The 15,173-nt window shown below is 39.6% G+C and overlaps 1 protein-coding gene across 3 annotated transcripts in view; it reads left to right on the forward strand.

Moving 5' to 3' along the window:
* Positions 1-15,173, forward strand: part of scube3 (signal peptide, CUB domain, EGF-like 3) — a 105,265-nt gene that overhangs the window by 42,382 nt on the left and 47,710 nt on the right. For all 3 annotated transcript variants that reach the window (XM_088007211.1, XM_014981703.2, XM_014981705.2), the window contains exon 4: positions 4,358-4,492. In XM_088007211.1, the coding sequence (XP_087863337.1) occupies positions 4,358-4,492 (135 nt within the window). The remainder of the gene's footprint in view (positions 1-4,357; positions 4,493-15,173) is intronic.

The raw sequence follows: 15,173 nt of genomic DNA on the forward strand, positions 1-15,173 counted from the left end.
AGAAATGAACTCAGTGGGAGCTGACTTTCCATCCAGCTGCTTGGCCACCGCTGGACTGTCAGAGATATAATGTAACAGATAAGAGGAAGACTTACTGTGGCTCAAACTCAGCTGTCGTATCATCTCTCTCTCTCTCTCACATCTAACTTTTTTCCTCAGCAGGTGCTGCTCCTATTCCACCCCTTTGCTCAGCTGACAGGGAATATCTCGACACAGTGTTGCATCTCTGATCTGACAGTCGTTCTGTGCGAGGGAGGAACTCTGACCAGTTTGTTCGGTTCAGGTTGTAGGATGAAATGGACATGACGGAAAAGATGATTTTAAAGAAAACCACAGATATGGGTAAAGAGAAAAACAAGTGTTGTTCATGTAACATTTCATACAAATGGTGAAATAAAGTGTGATAGATGAAAATAAAAGAACTGATATATTAAAACCACTGAAATGAGCATTATTTAAATTAACAACCAGTAGTAAAAATGTAAGCATCACCTAAAAAGTAGCAATATAATGCATGTCAAGAAATCAACAGAATAGAATTAAATCGATATTTAACCTGCAGTAAACGGCTGATCCTAGTTTAAAATGGCTGCCAGTTTGTTCATACCTCAGGCTTTCAGGTTGGTGGTTCCAGCTTTGAGGAACAGAAAGTAAATTCTGCCTCCGCTTGTTTAGTTCTGGTCCGAGAAACACTAAGTGAGCAGTTCTCAGAGGACCTGAGAAGTCTACATGGTCCATGACTGACCAGCAGCTGCTTGAATGATTTTTACAGAGTTCGATTCTCTCGCTGTTCATTTAATGTCGGACTTATGTGTCTGTCAGGTCTTTATGCCGTGATTTCGCAGCGGCAATAAGTCAAGCCGTCTGACATCTTCCATTATACAGTGTGACAGAGGTTTATGTCAAGATTTTATATGATTCAATTTGCACAGTGTGACAGGTTCAAGTCCCGTACAATTTCTTAAATCATCAACAGTCAAACTGTCATCCAACCAGACAACTACACTGGCCCAAAACTACTTTGTGCCTTTTTAACCCCTTGGGCCTGTTGGAATAACTCAAACCAAAACTGCTAGATGGTGTTTTGCAAGCCAGGATCCACTTTGAGAAGAAATATCCTCATATTAGAAAAGCTGTGGCACTATCTTATTGTTGTTGTAAACATTTGCTAAAACATTGAATAATAATATTGTGATGTTTTCTCACATCCATTGAAAAACTGTTTTGAAAATATAGTGATTTTAAATCTTGGTATTCTTTGACACCTTTTTATTTCTTGCATCTCTTCACCTCGTGCAAGCGAAATGCCAAGGGAGGACGGTGTCTGTCCACTCACCTCCTTGCCTCTGGTCTGTTTGGACCACAGAGAAATTTCTGAGACCAAGCAGTGGGATGGACGCACAGACAGCTTTGATGACAGATAGCTGCAGTTTTTCACTTTCTGGCCTCAAATAAAAGTCGGAGTCAGCTAGAAACTCCCGCAAAGTCAGTGAACCCTCTAAAAAAAAAAAAAAAAAAAGAGGGAGAGAATGAAAGAGTTGAGTATTTCTCCAAAATAAGAGTTCAGGAGTTTTTGTAAGGCAACCACCATGTTTACATGGCTCTAAAGCTCTGCGCGAGGCCAAATGTTATATTTACAGCCAAGGCTATCTGAAAAACCAGCGGACATGGCCTCCGCAAATACGACCAATCTCCTAATCTCTCTCGGTCTGAATGCTCCTTTTCCTCTCGTCTCCTCAAATGAAGCAAGGTTAGAGCAGAGGCTTGTCTCATTTTTCAGGAGTGAGACAGCTCTTTTAACGTGATTAAAATGTTTTTCCTTTCTCTCCGGTCCTTTAGAGAATTCTTAAAAACTGTTTAAAGCCCAAATAACATGAGCACTTCTTCAAGCCATGCCAGAACCCCTTTCCGCTTGGAAATATTTGCTTTGGACGCCAGCCTTGCCCAGCACACAACACAGGCAATTATGGGAGCTATTTAAACAAGGGAGATCTACTGACAGCCGACGCCTCATTTGGAGGGATGAAGGAATCAGGAAATGAAACCTTCATTGATGCACTGAGGGTATGGAAAGAGAAATCCCCTTGGGCCGTCTGTGGCCGTTTGCGTATCTCATGGGCGTTTTGAGTGTTGAAACTTGCAGCATTTGCGCAGCACTTATATGTTTGGATTTTTCAAAGTTTGTGATTGTGTTTACAGGAAAATCAGGCAGGGGCTCTGTGCATATATGTTAGGATTTCTTTTTTTTCTTGGACTGCTGGAGGTTTGTTGGTACCTACTCAGTTTATCTGCAAAGGTGCAGCTGCAGTTTGCTGGCAGCTTCCAGGGACCATAAGCAGCTCCCTTTTTCTTTTAGTGTCAGTCTCACTGTCTTTCTCCTTCTGGAGAACTCTCCTTCACCTGGCTGTAGAGTGACACTTTCCCCGTCAGCCTCAGCAGACTGTTTTTAGTGGGACAGAGACAGTTTTGATGACTGGATGTGAGAACAGGACAGAAAACCTGGCAGTCTGACAAGGGTGATAAGTGCTGCTACCTGTCACTGACCTTCTCGTCAACTCGTTCTTCTTAGAGTGCTGTGTGTGTGTCGTGACACCGTGATTAATTGGGCTTTTAAACAGAAAAAGAAAACAAGAAGAGTGATGTTTTATTTCTATCTTCTGAGCTGAGAATTCCCCAGAAAGAAAACTTGATCCAGAGGTTTTGTCAGACTGAACAAAGAGAGTGGATTAGTTTCGGATGACATTTTAATAACATTAATCATAATATAAAAAAACTTGTGTGTACGACAGTTTTATTTATTTATTTTATTTTAATCATGGATAAAGTTGCAGTATCTCAGGTTGTTCTCAAATATATTGGAGATAGATTAGATTAGCTGAGTGTTTTTCTGATTTGTCGTGGTGGAGAAAGAGCTGAGCAAAAAAGTGAAGCTCTCAGTTTACTGGTTCACCTGTGGTCATGAGATTTTGATCGTAACCGAGAGAATCTGATCCCAGATACAAAAGGTCAGGGATAAAGTTATTCAGAAGTTTTAAGCAGGATGAGATTATACAAAATAATTAGTGACACAGGTTGCACAGTGGCGCAGTTGGTAGAGCAAGAAGGTTCTGGGTTCGATTCCGGGCCCCAGTCTTTCTGCATGGAGTTTGCATGTTCTCCCTGTGCAAGTGTGGGTTTTCTCCGGGTACTCCGGTTTCCTCCCACAGGCCAAAAACATGTCAGGTTACTTGGCCTCTCCAAATTGCCCCTAGGTGTGTGTGTGTGTGTGTGTGTGCGTGTGTGTGTGTGTGTGTGTGTGTGTGTGTGTGTGTGTGTGTGTGTGTGTGTGTGTGTGTGTGTGTGTGCATGGTTGTTTGTCTCTGTGTTGCCCTGCGACCTGTTGGATGGAATTAGTGACACAACTGCAAATCTACCCAGACTTGGCTGTTGACTAAACTGACTGGCAAATAGAGCGTCAATCAGAGTAGCAGCTAAGAGAGATATCTACAATGAGACATGGTTGCAGTAGTATCATGCTGTGGGGATATGTTTCTCCAGCAGGTGAAAAGGAACCAGGTCAGAGTTGTTGGGAAGGTGAATGGAGCTAAATACAATGTTGTACAATGTACAAGAAAATGTTTCAAAGTGCTGGGCCAAAGGTTCTCCTTCCAAAGCATCTTCACGTGTTTCCAGATGTTCAGCACCGTTTGAGACACACCTGGAAGATCTGCAGACAAATCTGATTCAAGAACACAAATTCACACATTTCAGGCTTTTATAAGTTGGAATCCATGTATGTGTTCTTTAGGGGTCGTTCATAGTGAGCGTCTCTATTTTGCCTGAGCTTGAGGCGACGCTTTGCTAAATACTCTGTACGTACTTGAAGTAGATTCTCTCCCCCACTGACTTTGAAAAGAAAATCCCACTCCTCTCTTCCTATCTAAACTTTTCCTCCCCCTCTTTCTCAGCCGTCTCCTCGCATTCCTCCCGTCACAGGGCTGACAGACACTCGTCATCAACAGGTACTCTGGCCCAGTTGGATCAAGTTTCGCCTCTTTAACGCATTGTGCTGCATTTGCATTTTTATAGCTCGGCGCTGAACAGCTGGAGGTTTTAGTTTAGTTTTTTGTTTGCTGTTAGTGTTGCTTTTACTCTCACATCACAAGTTTTCAGATCATTTCATTAAGTTTGATTTATTTGGCCACGTCTACATTCTTTCGGAGTACTTAAATGTTTAAATCATGCTTGCGTCGTCTGTTCGGCCCATGGAGCAAGTCACGATTCGATCTCAGACAACCCCCGCACAGACTATCTGCGCAACATTTGTTCTGTTTTGAACTGTTCTCATTAATTTGTGTGTGGTTGTGTTTCCTGGCAGACGTGGACGAGTGCTCGGAAGGCAACGGTGGGTGCCAGCAGATTTGTGTCAACATGATGGGCAGCTATGAGTGCCGCTGCAGAGAAGGATTCCTCCTGAGTGACAACCAGCATACATGCATCCAGCGGCCTAAAGGTTATTCACATGCACACACAGACAGATCATGTATTTGTTCCCTTATAGCTTTCTTCTGTTCTTGCTTCTTTTTTTTTTTTTTTTGGTCACACTTTTTGGTAGTAATACCAAAACCCAGTTTTCAGATTTAATTTAATAAATGAGAAAAGCGATCTGATGTGAAATGTAATTGCCTCTATCTGTTTAGCTGCATATGCACCACTAATGCCTGGTTACTGCCTGGTTTGCAGAAAATAGAAATCTCCTAGTAGCAGAAATCAAATATATTGTGAATCAACAGGTAGGATGGAAGAGCTGAAAAACGTCCCAGTCAATAATAACAATAAAGAAAAAGTCAAGAAAAGATGAGAAATAAAGTCTTTACTAATCCATGAGGTCACAAAGAAACTCGCTCACATGTTCAGCTCTAAATGTCTCACTTGCCTCAGTTTAGCTGAAATAAAGTTAAGTTCATGATTCAACAATAAGGAATATGCTGAGCAAAAAAAATGGCTCAAGGTAAAACCAATCGCTGACTAAACGGGGAACAAAAGCCCGTCTCAGATTTGCAAAAAAAAAAAACATAGTCCCAAAAATCTCTCAAGACTTTTGGGTAAATATTTTACAGAGTAGCAAGATAAATGAAACATTTTGAAACTTGTGGGCCCTGAACGCAAATCGAACAGAGCACTTTTGAGTGTGATGGTGTGGGGCTGCTTTCCTGCTTCAGGACCCAGACGACTTGCCATATTAGTTGAAACCACACATCTTCTTCTTTTGCTACAACATTCTGAAGGAAAGTGTTTGGCCATAAGCTTGTGACCTAAAGGTTAGGCAGACTTTGGTTGTGCAGCAGAACAATGATCCAAAGCATACCAGCAATTCCACCGCAGAAGAGATAAAAACGGAAAGTTTATCAGTGGCCTTGTCAAAGTCCTGACTGTGATGTGACTGTTGGCGTTCGATATCCTTGGTTGCTGCTGCCAGCACAATCAGTTATTAAGGTCAGTGGGGATTACTTTGCTACATATAGCCATTTTGGTTTGGATAACTTTTTTCCCTTTAATAAATGAAATCATCATTTAAAAACAGCTGTTTTGTATTTTCTTCTGACTGTAGAAGTAGTTTATTGATCTGAAACAGTGAAGTGTGACAACACAACACAGAAACATGAGTAGCTGATGCTTCAACAGCACTACTGTGGTTTCATTTTTGGGTATCGGGTCTTGCCCTTACTGTACGGTTTGCTCAAACATGATTACGATACATTTTGAGATAATGATGCTGTCAAGTCTTTATGTAAGTAGCAGATATTCAGGAATAAATGGAGGGCGGGATTAGCCCTAACAAGCCCAACAAGTTAAAACAGTTAGCTCGCCACTCTTCAAAGAGAAGAAATGAAAAGGGGGGGGGAGCAGGGATAAATCTTTTTGTTTTCCACTCCCCTTTTCAAATTGAACCTATCTAGCACTTGGCTGCTTTTCAAGTTATCTGTGGTATGAGAGTGGCCTGCGGGGGGAACTGCGAACAGTGAAAACAATTAAAGGTGTAGCCCAGGGCAGACACACCTCTTGTTTATAGAGCGTTCCTGTGGGATGGAGACGTGACAGGAAAAGAACCAACTTGCTCTGAGGCTCGCTCGCCACACACAGCAGCGCCACAGACATGCAGACGGTTTTAATGTCAAGCTAAGTTGTCAGGAAATGTCTTTGGTGGCTATGAAGCGCTGGATCGCACAGAGCCTGCAACAGCTCTACACTTGCTCTTAGAGATTAGAGATTTAGAGATTAGAGATTTTTCATTGTCTCTGCCAATCTTTGTGATGCATATTTTTAAGAGATTCTGTTTTCGTAAATCTATCCTCATGTTTAGAGAACAGGAGGATCATAGCTTATGAAAGCAGATACTAGGGTTGTCAAGTGAATTCATATTTTGATTACAACGATACTAGAAAAAAAAAATATATATTCAAAGATGCTCATTTGCACCCAAATCAAGATAAGCTGACCCATTTATATTTGCCCAAACTGCTGCAATTCTTCCGGCAGCAGCGCTGTATTAACAGACACTTAGTTCCTCCCTTCCCCACCTGATTGAACCAAAGCTGCTGTAAGTTTTAAACATGGTGGGTATACCCAGAAAAAACATGAGCGACCATCTTTAGCAGACCAACAGCATTGTTCGAACAGATGGAGAGCTAACACTAAATGTTTAAATATTATCTTCACAAACAGTCCAGTAAAGGTGCTGTGTTGGTCTGAGATGCACTTCCCAACTGAAAAGTCACGCTTTGCTCAGTACGAATTAATACAGAAAATTGTTAGTTTTGACCCAGATATGGAAGGTTTGATTTTATACTGCAATTAAGATTATTTTCTCTTAACTAAGAAGAAGCCTCCATTCCAAAAATGTTGCTGCTTGGTATCGGTCTCGAGTTTAAAATCTTAGCATTGTGGCAATGCTAAGATTAATTAACAAATTTAAAACATTTTTAGAAAATAGCAAAATACATTTTATCTTGATTCGTTTTTCTTTATGCTCAAAAATAAACTAAGCGTGCAAAAGATATAGGTAGTCAAAAATTTGTAAGGAAGGACGTGTAAATAATGGCGTTACCCTTGTTGAAAGAAAAGTCTCCAATAAATCAGTACTTTCGTGGCACACTGTTTTCTTTTTTCTTGCCCAGGATTTTTTTTATATATATTCTAAAAAAACTAAACTACTCAAAAGCACTTTCTACATTTAGCAAAGTTCAATGAACTAATTAAACTCATCTGGTTGCACCAAAGTCTGCTTTCAATTGAAAGTCACTGGATATATAGAATGTAGTCCCACCAACTATCAAATTAAAAAGAAAGACAAAACTGTGTGGTTATTAAAAGGCCAATAAGTTGTGTTGTCGTCTTGACATGTAAGAATGTAGGGGGATTATAAATCGTCAGCAATCAAAGTCTCCACTTGCATCAGCTGGTTGTGCTGCTGAGTCAAGTTTATCAAACTGCAATTTTGGGTCCCCCCAAAAAAATCAATCTAGGGGCCACAAATGGCTCCCAAATCTGGTATGGAGTCTGAAAAATTGCATCCATCCATCCATATTGTGTATTTACAAAATTCAATAAAGAAGCCTGAAAACCTTGGCCATTGAAGGCTGTAAAAGCTTGAAAATTTGACAAGTAAAAATTGCAGAATTGCTGTGTTTGCGTTTTGACTCGGTTTTCTGCTGCCCTACGCAACTTTGCTCAGAGCCTCCAGTGTTTCTGTGAAGCAGCAGACATAATGAACAGCTGTTATCATCGTCAGAAAGTTCGTTCGTTCGAGGAATGATTATCCAGCGAAGCCTTTTACAACTCCTCAGTTCCATCAGACTAAGCAGTGTTGTGGATGTCTTTTTTTTTTTTTTCTAAATCTGACGCAGTTCTTCCTGTTCTGTAAACCCCAGACTTACACAGCAAGATTCAAGTGTCTTCTCATCTCACTTTTTCATCTCTCTCGTGTGTTTTCTCAGCCAAGTACTCGTATGGAGACTCATTAAATTGAGATGCTCATGATTCCCCCGTATGATGAAATGAGAATCTTGAAAATTTAATTTATGAGCTCCATCTGGCCTACTGAAGTGTCAATGTTTACATTTCATAAATGCTGTTTTTTTTTTATTTTTTCTGAAAACTTTGACCATGAAATTTCAAGCCTTTCTACACATCAGCGCTATCAGAAACAGATTTAGAGCAGTAGTCTGATTTTGCCAAGTTCCTCCAGTCTTTCGTCTGTTTATGTTCATGATAAATGTCCCCAGTTCCTGTTAATATTCCATTTTAATATTCATTTTGTCCTTATTGCTCCCAGATGAGAGCCATTGAATTCAAAAGATTAAAGCTGCCATAAATCTGCAAACTTCCTGTGCTCATCAGATAGGCGCCTATTTATTGTTTCCTTATTTTTGAAAGACCAAGAGACAGAACAACCACTCATCTGCTTATTATTACCGCTCTTATTACAACAGTGTGTGCCTGAAGGATAATGGAAGTGGTTAGGAAGTGACTTTGCAGAGTTATTGGGCAACAGCCCCTGAAGAATTGCTTAAAAAAAAAAAAAAATATATATATATATATATATATAAAGAATCACTAAAAAATGGATAAATGTTTAATCTCCTCACTCAGGTCGATTTTAAATGGAACCATTGGTGCATCCTGCCAGCCCACCTCTTAAAAAGCAGGGGCTGGGTTGCAGTTTGATTATGAGGTTTATTGTCGTCATTAAAAAGACATCAGTTTCCCATTTCTTCCAGTAATAGCTCAGGTGTTCCATCGGCAACGTGCGCTGATCTTTCTGGGTGCAGTTCAGAGCCGGTCATGGAAGCGCCTGCTGCCTCGGTTCGGTTTCTCCTGCTGATACTGAGCCACTGCTTGGAGGGAGCCGGTGCCAATTAGGCAGCAGGGGTCTTCCAGCCTCCCGGCTAATGACAAGGCTGCTGCTGGCCTGACCCTTATTATACCCGCCCCTCCCCGCTCCCCTCAGTAGGAGCAACTTTGGCCAAATGAGTTTCTCCACCATGTAGTTGGCCAAAAATGTAACAGTCCATTTATTCACTTCAAACATCCCCAACCTAGGAATTAGACTTTTCACGAAAGTCAAGGTGCTTAGCAGTTGAAAGGAATGCAATTTGGATCAGGGAGGGTTCCTCCGCTTTGCATTTGATTTATTTTCACTTTTATTCAGGACGACAACGGGGACATTTGTGCTTGAGATGAAATCCAGAACATCGAGACTCAGACATTTTGGGTTTAGTCAGCTGACACATCCATAATGTCGGTCCTCTTTCTTTTTGAAAAACCAGGCAATAACTTGAAGTGTGCACTGATGCAAGTCACTTATGGTGACTTATGGGTTCAGTTCACTTGCTTTTAGTTGTGAGTGCTGAAAAAGAAAACATACTCAGGTCAGACGCGTCATAAAAACCACATGCTTCGTGTTTTGAAGGGACTCAAAAGGGAGGAGAACATGCTCTAGACATTTGTTCAGATTGTCGGTTTTGCAGTCGAGAGACTTTTTGCAGATTGGATTTAATCTGGGTTTGTTCTGCTGCAGTTCCTTTAACCTTTTCCACATTTTTTAATACCACTACCATAAAGGTTATATTTAATTTGCATTTCATATGATGAACTAACCTAAAGTGTAGTTTTGAAGTAAAACCAAAAAGAAAACCATTTTTTTAACAAATAAAAAAATTTAAAAAATCTAGAAAGTTGTTATATTTGAATCCCTGTACTTTGCTTCCCCAAAGCTGAGGCATGAGTTGAAGTCCTAAACTTTAAATTCAAGTATTAAGCAAATCCCTGGTCCAGTTATGTAATTTGATCGGAGTAAAATTATTTTGATATTAACGTATTATTTTAAATTGTACTTTATCCACACTTAAAAAAATGTCTAAAACCAGTGCTGATGTTGCTTTCAACTGAAAATTTTAACCAAAAAAAAAAGAAAACAAAAAAAAACCAAAGCATTCAGTAAATTGAGAAGAATTGTAGACTGATCCATAATTAAAAATATACATGAAATAAAAATTATTTACACAATACAATTATACGAGTAATATAAGATTATTAAAATAAAAGCTAAAATGATTTAAAATTTTATATAGATAATGTTGAACTGTTAACAGTGATTTTAATTTTAGAGACATAACTGTATATCTGCTAACTGTGAGTTGGATGTCCTGAGTTGGATGTTTCGTTTTATTTTTTCATTATGGCCTCAGGGAAAACATCATAGTTTCTCTCTGCCCTGGAGCATTTTGCGTTGAGTCCATCACCTTAAACAATGGCCACACATTAATGCCAGCTCTGGCAACCCGTACATAACATTGATGCAGCCGCAGGCAGCACTTGCATTGCTCTCTCCAGAGCTGCAATTAAGAATCACTCTGAGACACTTACTCCTGTCTGGATTTAACATCTTTCTGAACATTATGAGAGTTACTCTGCTCAGCAGCCCACCTGCTTTTTGAGTGATGCTGCGCTTCACTTTCCTCTTTTTCAACTTTACGCCCATGTCCTGGAAGAGAGCACGTCTCCTTCACTTTCATTGCAGGTTAGAGTAAAAATGTTTAGAATCATGGAAGTTGGATATGAGTGTAAATCCTTCTTTTCAGATTTGGAATATGTATAATTTCTCATCAATTTCACAATAGTGTTCTGTGCAACACAACAAACCCTGAAAAGGTTCAAGATGTATTAATACTTTTGTAAGGCCCAATATTTCATGTATTGCACTTAAAATGACTCGACTAGATACAATCCGACTTAACAGTATTCGCAGTCTGTGATGCAACGAGTCCATGGGAAAGCCAACGCTTTTGCCCTGTGGGAGGGTTACTATTAATCTAGAGGCTTGTGCAAACTGAATATTTGAAGAGTCTGCTAACACTTATAAAGCAGAAAGTTGCCTGAAAATAAAAAGATAAGATTTAGTTCACCCACAATTTGATTTTAATAAGTGACTGACTGGTTACACAAGACACCTCATCTGTGCGCACATTTCATTGCCAAACAGAGCAGCTTAAAGAAGTCAGAGGAAATAACCGCTTGCAAAGACGTCGGGTCCTCTGGATCAAACTTGCTCTCACAACTAATCAGTATGGCAAAAGGGAAGGTTTCTACGTGAGCAAGGCTTCAGAGGAGCCACGAGGACTCTGTAATGTGATCATCAGGCTGGTTTAAACTAATTCGGGAAAAAGAAAATTTTGATTACATGAGCCTGAGGGCTTTACGTTCGGCTTTTGTTGCTGAAGGAAGCTTTAATGGGTCAGCATACTGAGGTCTTTAAAGTTTCCAGAAATAAGGATGTCATTTAGTACCCTCCACACGTACCAGTTCCTCTAAGGAAGATGTGCAAAAGCCTGAAAATAAAGTCTGGTTTTAATAATGCAGTATCATTATCTAAAAAAAAATATACGATTCTATCTTTATTTTGAGTCTCTTTATTCAGTGTGAAAAACCCCCACCATAATAGTTCAACACAATAAATGTCGATAAGGCTTTTTTATGTGTAAGTAGCTTAACTGAGGATCTGGGAGCCTTTTAATTGGTCATTCATAACATCCTGAGAAGGCCGTGGTTTAAAATAGAAATTGTGCAAAAACCTTACATCTACACATCTCTACTGTTAGAGGATTGTTAAAATAAAATAAAAGTGAGGTTGGACAGGAATTCAAGCTTATCCTGCCATCGCAAACTTTGGGCAGGATGCTAAGCAGGGTAAAATAATCTGAAAAGCTCACTGCTGGAGAACTGCAGCAAACGGTGGCATTTGGAGTTTGCCAAGTCTTCATAACAACCTTTAATCGCTACTACATGTCTACAACTTGTTTCTCAACCGTGCCTATAAATGTCTGCCATTTGTTAAATACTGCTGGGGAATTTAGCTGCTGAGTGCTTCGGCAACAAACTCTCCAGGTGGATCAAGCATAAAACAAAGGTCGAATACCGTAATTTCCGGACTATAAACTGCTACTGCTACACACTTTAAACACTTCAATGCGGCTAATATATGGATTTTTACCAGGTTGTGAATGATGAAAGAAGACAGCACAGGCTCAAGAGCAAATCTGCCCTGACACAAAAGTAACATTGAGAGCAACAATGAAAGAGAGACTCTGAAGACAACAATTTTAGTGGGTTTCGTCCCAGGAAGTCATTGGTTGCGGTTAATCACTTTTCCTGCTAAGCTCTTGTATTTTTTTTTCTAAGCATCCATGATCCAGGCATTGTGTAAGTTACTGGCACGTATTTAATTAAGAGTAAAATAAAATATTTCTCTGTAAATATGTCAGTATGGCATCGTTGACACCTGCGACTTAATAGACAAGTGTGGGCTAGCTGTTTTTTGGGTTTTTTCTTATCAAAGTTAATTACATTCAGGAGTGCTCAATAGCTCTAAAATTACATTATGTGACAAAGCACGTTTTTGTAATTTCCTGTAGATTTATATTAAATACCTCCTGTAATAAGAGATGTTCAATATAAATCAGGTCAGCTAAAAATGGGTCATCATTGGATCTTCTTGCAGGATAACAGACCATAAATGCAACCATATAGTGATAATTGAAAATTTCCCCTTTCGATGATCAGCTGGCCGTCTTTGTTCCTTAAGCCTCTAGAAGCTTATGAGTCTTTATAAACTCTCTTAAGATCATAAAGAGTAATGTTTAAAATTAATTCTCTCTGTCTAAATGATGTAATTTTAGCAAAAAATATGGAGTTGTATAACGTATTAACATCAGGTTATCCACCAAGTGTGCCACACATGTCTATAATTATTTTCTCCAAACGTAGCCTCATTTCCCCCTTTTTTTTCACTCGATTGTGGATTTAAGTGTTGCTTTTATGTACACTCCTCACTCCAGGAAATAAAACTCTGCTGCTTTTCTAGCCACATTTAATAGCCTTTCAGAAGGATTTTCCCCCTTTAGTGCAACAAATCTCTCAACACAATGGGCATAATTACACACACCATCGTTCGTACAGGCACACACCTTTGTAATTTCATCTCCAGTGTAATCCTGCTGGAGGCAAGCTGACATGCTCTTCATTGACATTTAGATGAAGACCAGCGTGTTGACTTCGGAGGACCTCGGGTCTTTGTTGTCTCGGGAAGTAAGAAGTTTTCCATTAAGTGTGATGAAAATCCACAACTATGAGGGGCCGTTTAGGACAAAATTTACGTTTTGTCTCTCACACACTACCAAAAAGTCTCGCATACTCCAAAAAAGTAGCCTCGCATACTCAAAAAAATTACGTTTCGTCTCTCACACACTACCAGAAACTCTCGCACACTCCAAAAATTACGTTTTGTCTCTCACACACTACCAGAAACTCTCGCACACTCAAAAAAAGTAGCCTCGCATACTCAAAAAAATTACGTTTTGTCTCTCACACACTACCAGAAACTCTCGCACACTCCAAAAAAGTAGCCTCGCATACTCAAAAAAATTACGTTTTGTCTCTCACACACTACCAGAAACTCTCGCACACTCCAAAAAAGTAGCCTCGCATACTCCAAAAAATTACGTTTTGTCTCTCACACACTACCAGAAACTCTCGCACACTCCAAAAAAGTAGCCTCGCATACTCCAAAAAATTACGTTTTGTCTCTCACACACTACCAGAAACTCTCGCACACTCCAAAAAAGTAGCCTCGCATACTCCAAAAAATTACGTTTCGTCTCTCACACACTACCAGAAACTCTCGCACACTCCAAAAATTACGTTTCGTCTCTCACACACTACCAGAAACTCTCGCACACTCCAAAAAAGTAGCCTCGCATACTCCAAAAAATTACGTTTCGTCTCTCACACACTACCAGAAACTCTCGCACACTCCAAAAAATTACGTTTCGTCTCTCACACACTACCAGAAACTCTCGCACACTCCAAAAAAATAGCCACGCACACTAAAAAAAATACTAAAATGTCACACACACACAAACGTTAACTTTCTCGCACACATACACTGCTACCAAGCTCGCACATTCACAAACGTTAACTGTCTCGCACACATACACTAACAGCTCGCACATTCACAAACGTTAACTGTCTCGCACACATACACTAACAGCTCGCACATTCACAAACGTTAACTGTCTCGCACACATACACTGCTACCAGCTCGCACATTCACAAACGTTAACTGTCTCGCACACATACACTAACAGCTCGCACATTCACAAACGTTAACTGTCTCGCACACATACACTGCTACCAGCTCGCACACACACACACACAGACGTTTATCTCTCACATACACAAGACTAAAGTTGAACACACAGTACTAAGACTCGTTTTTTGAATGTGTGAGAGCGAGACTTTTTTTGAATGTGTGAGAGCGAAACTCTTTTTGAATGTGTGAGAGCGAGACTTTTTTTGAATGTGTGAGAGTTGTCACGGAAGAGGCGGGGCATAATTTTTGGATCAAACTGCGCATGCGTAGATCCTAAACTATAATTTTCCATTTTTGACTCACTGTATGTTGTATTACTTAGTATATTTGTGTTTTTAAATATATATAAATATATTGAAACTATCTTTCAATAGCTACCTTATATTAAACTATGTTAAGGACAAATGTCAAACATAGTGCAAATATTTTGAAAACAAAGTAAAAGATCTTGCAGGTATATTAATCTCCTTCCTCCTTCATCAGAAATGAAAAATTATAAATGCACACTATGTGTTGGGAACCTGTGTTTGTTGACTGACTTTTATTTGTCAGGCTTACGAGACAAAAGCTGAAAAAAGATCGATTTTCTTCGCTTTCAAAATAACACAAAACAGCGAAAAAAGACCTCCACACCGGACCTCGTTTATTTATGTATGTATTTTTATTTTGATAGCTGCCGATTAAACTGAAAGTTACACATTGACATGATCATATGAGTAGTTTTTACCGAGAAATCGATCAGAAGCGCCGTGAAAATGGTCAGATTCACCGGATCCACGTCTCTGGCTGCAATGCGCGCTCCCGTCACAGGGGGAACAGATTTTCACGGGGGAACAGAATTTCTCACAAGACCTCTTAATAATTCCTGTAATGCTGGCACCCAGTGGACAGATTGTACTACAGCAATTTTGCTATTTTTAATCAATCAATCAAATTCATTTATTTCTATAGCACATTTAATCTACAAGAAAGTTAAACGTTCTAT

Source organism: Poecilia mexicana, unplaced genomic scaffold (assembly GCF_051168715.1).
Source record: "Poecilia mexicana isolate PSO_F unplaced genomic scaffold, ASM5116871v1 scaffold_7, whole genome shotgun sequence".
In the NCBI taxonomy this organism is placed as follows: domain Eukaryota; kingdom Metazoa; phylum Chordata; class Actinopteri; order Cyprinodontiformes; family Poeciliidae; genus Poecilia; species Poecilia mexicana.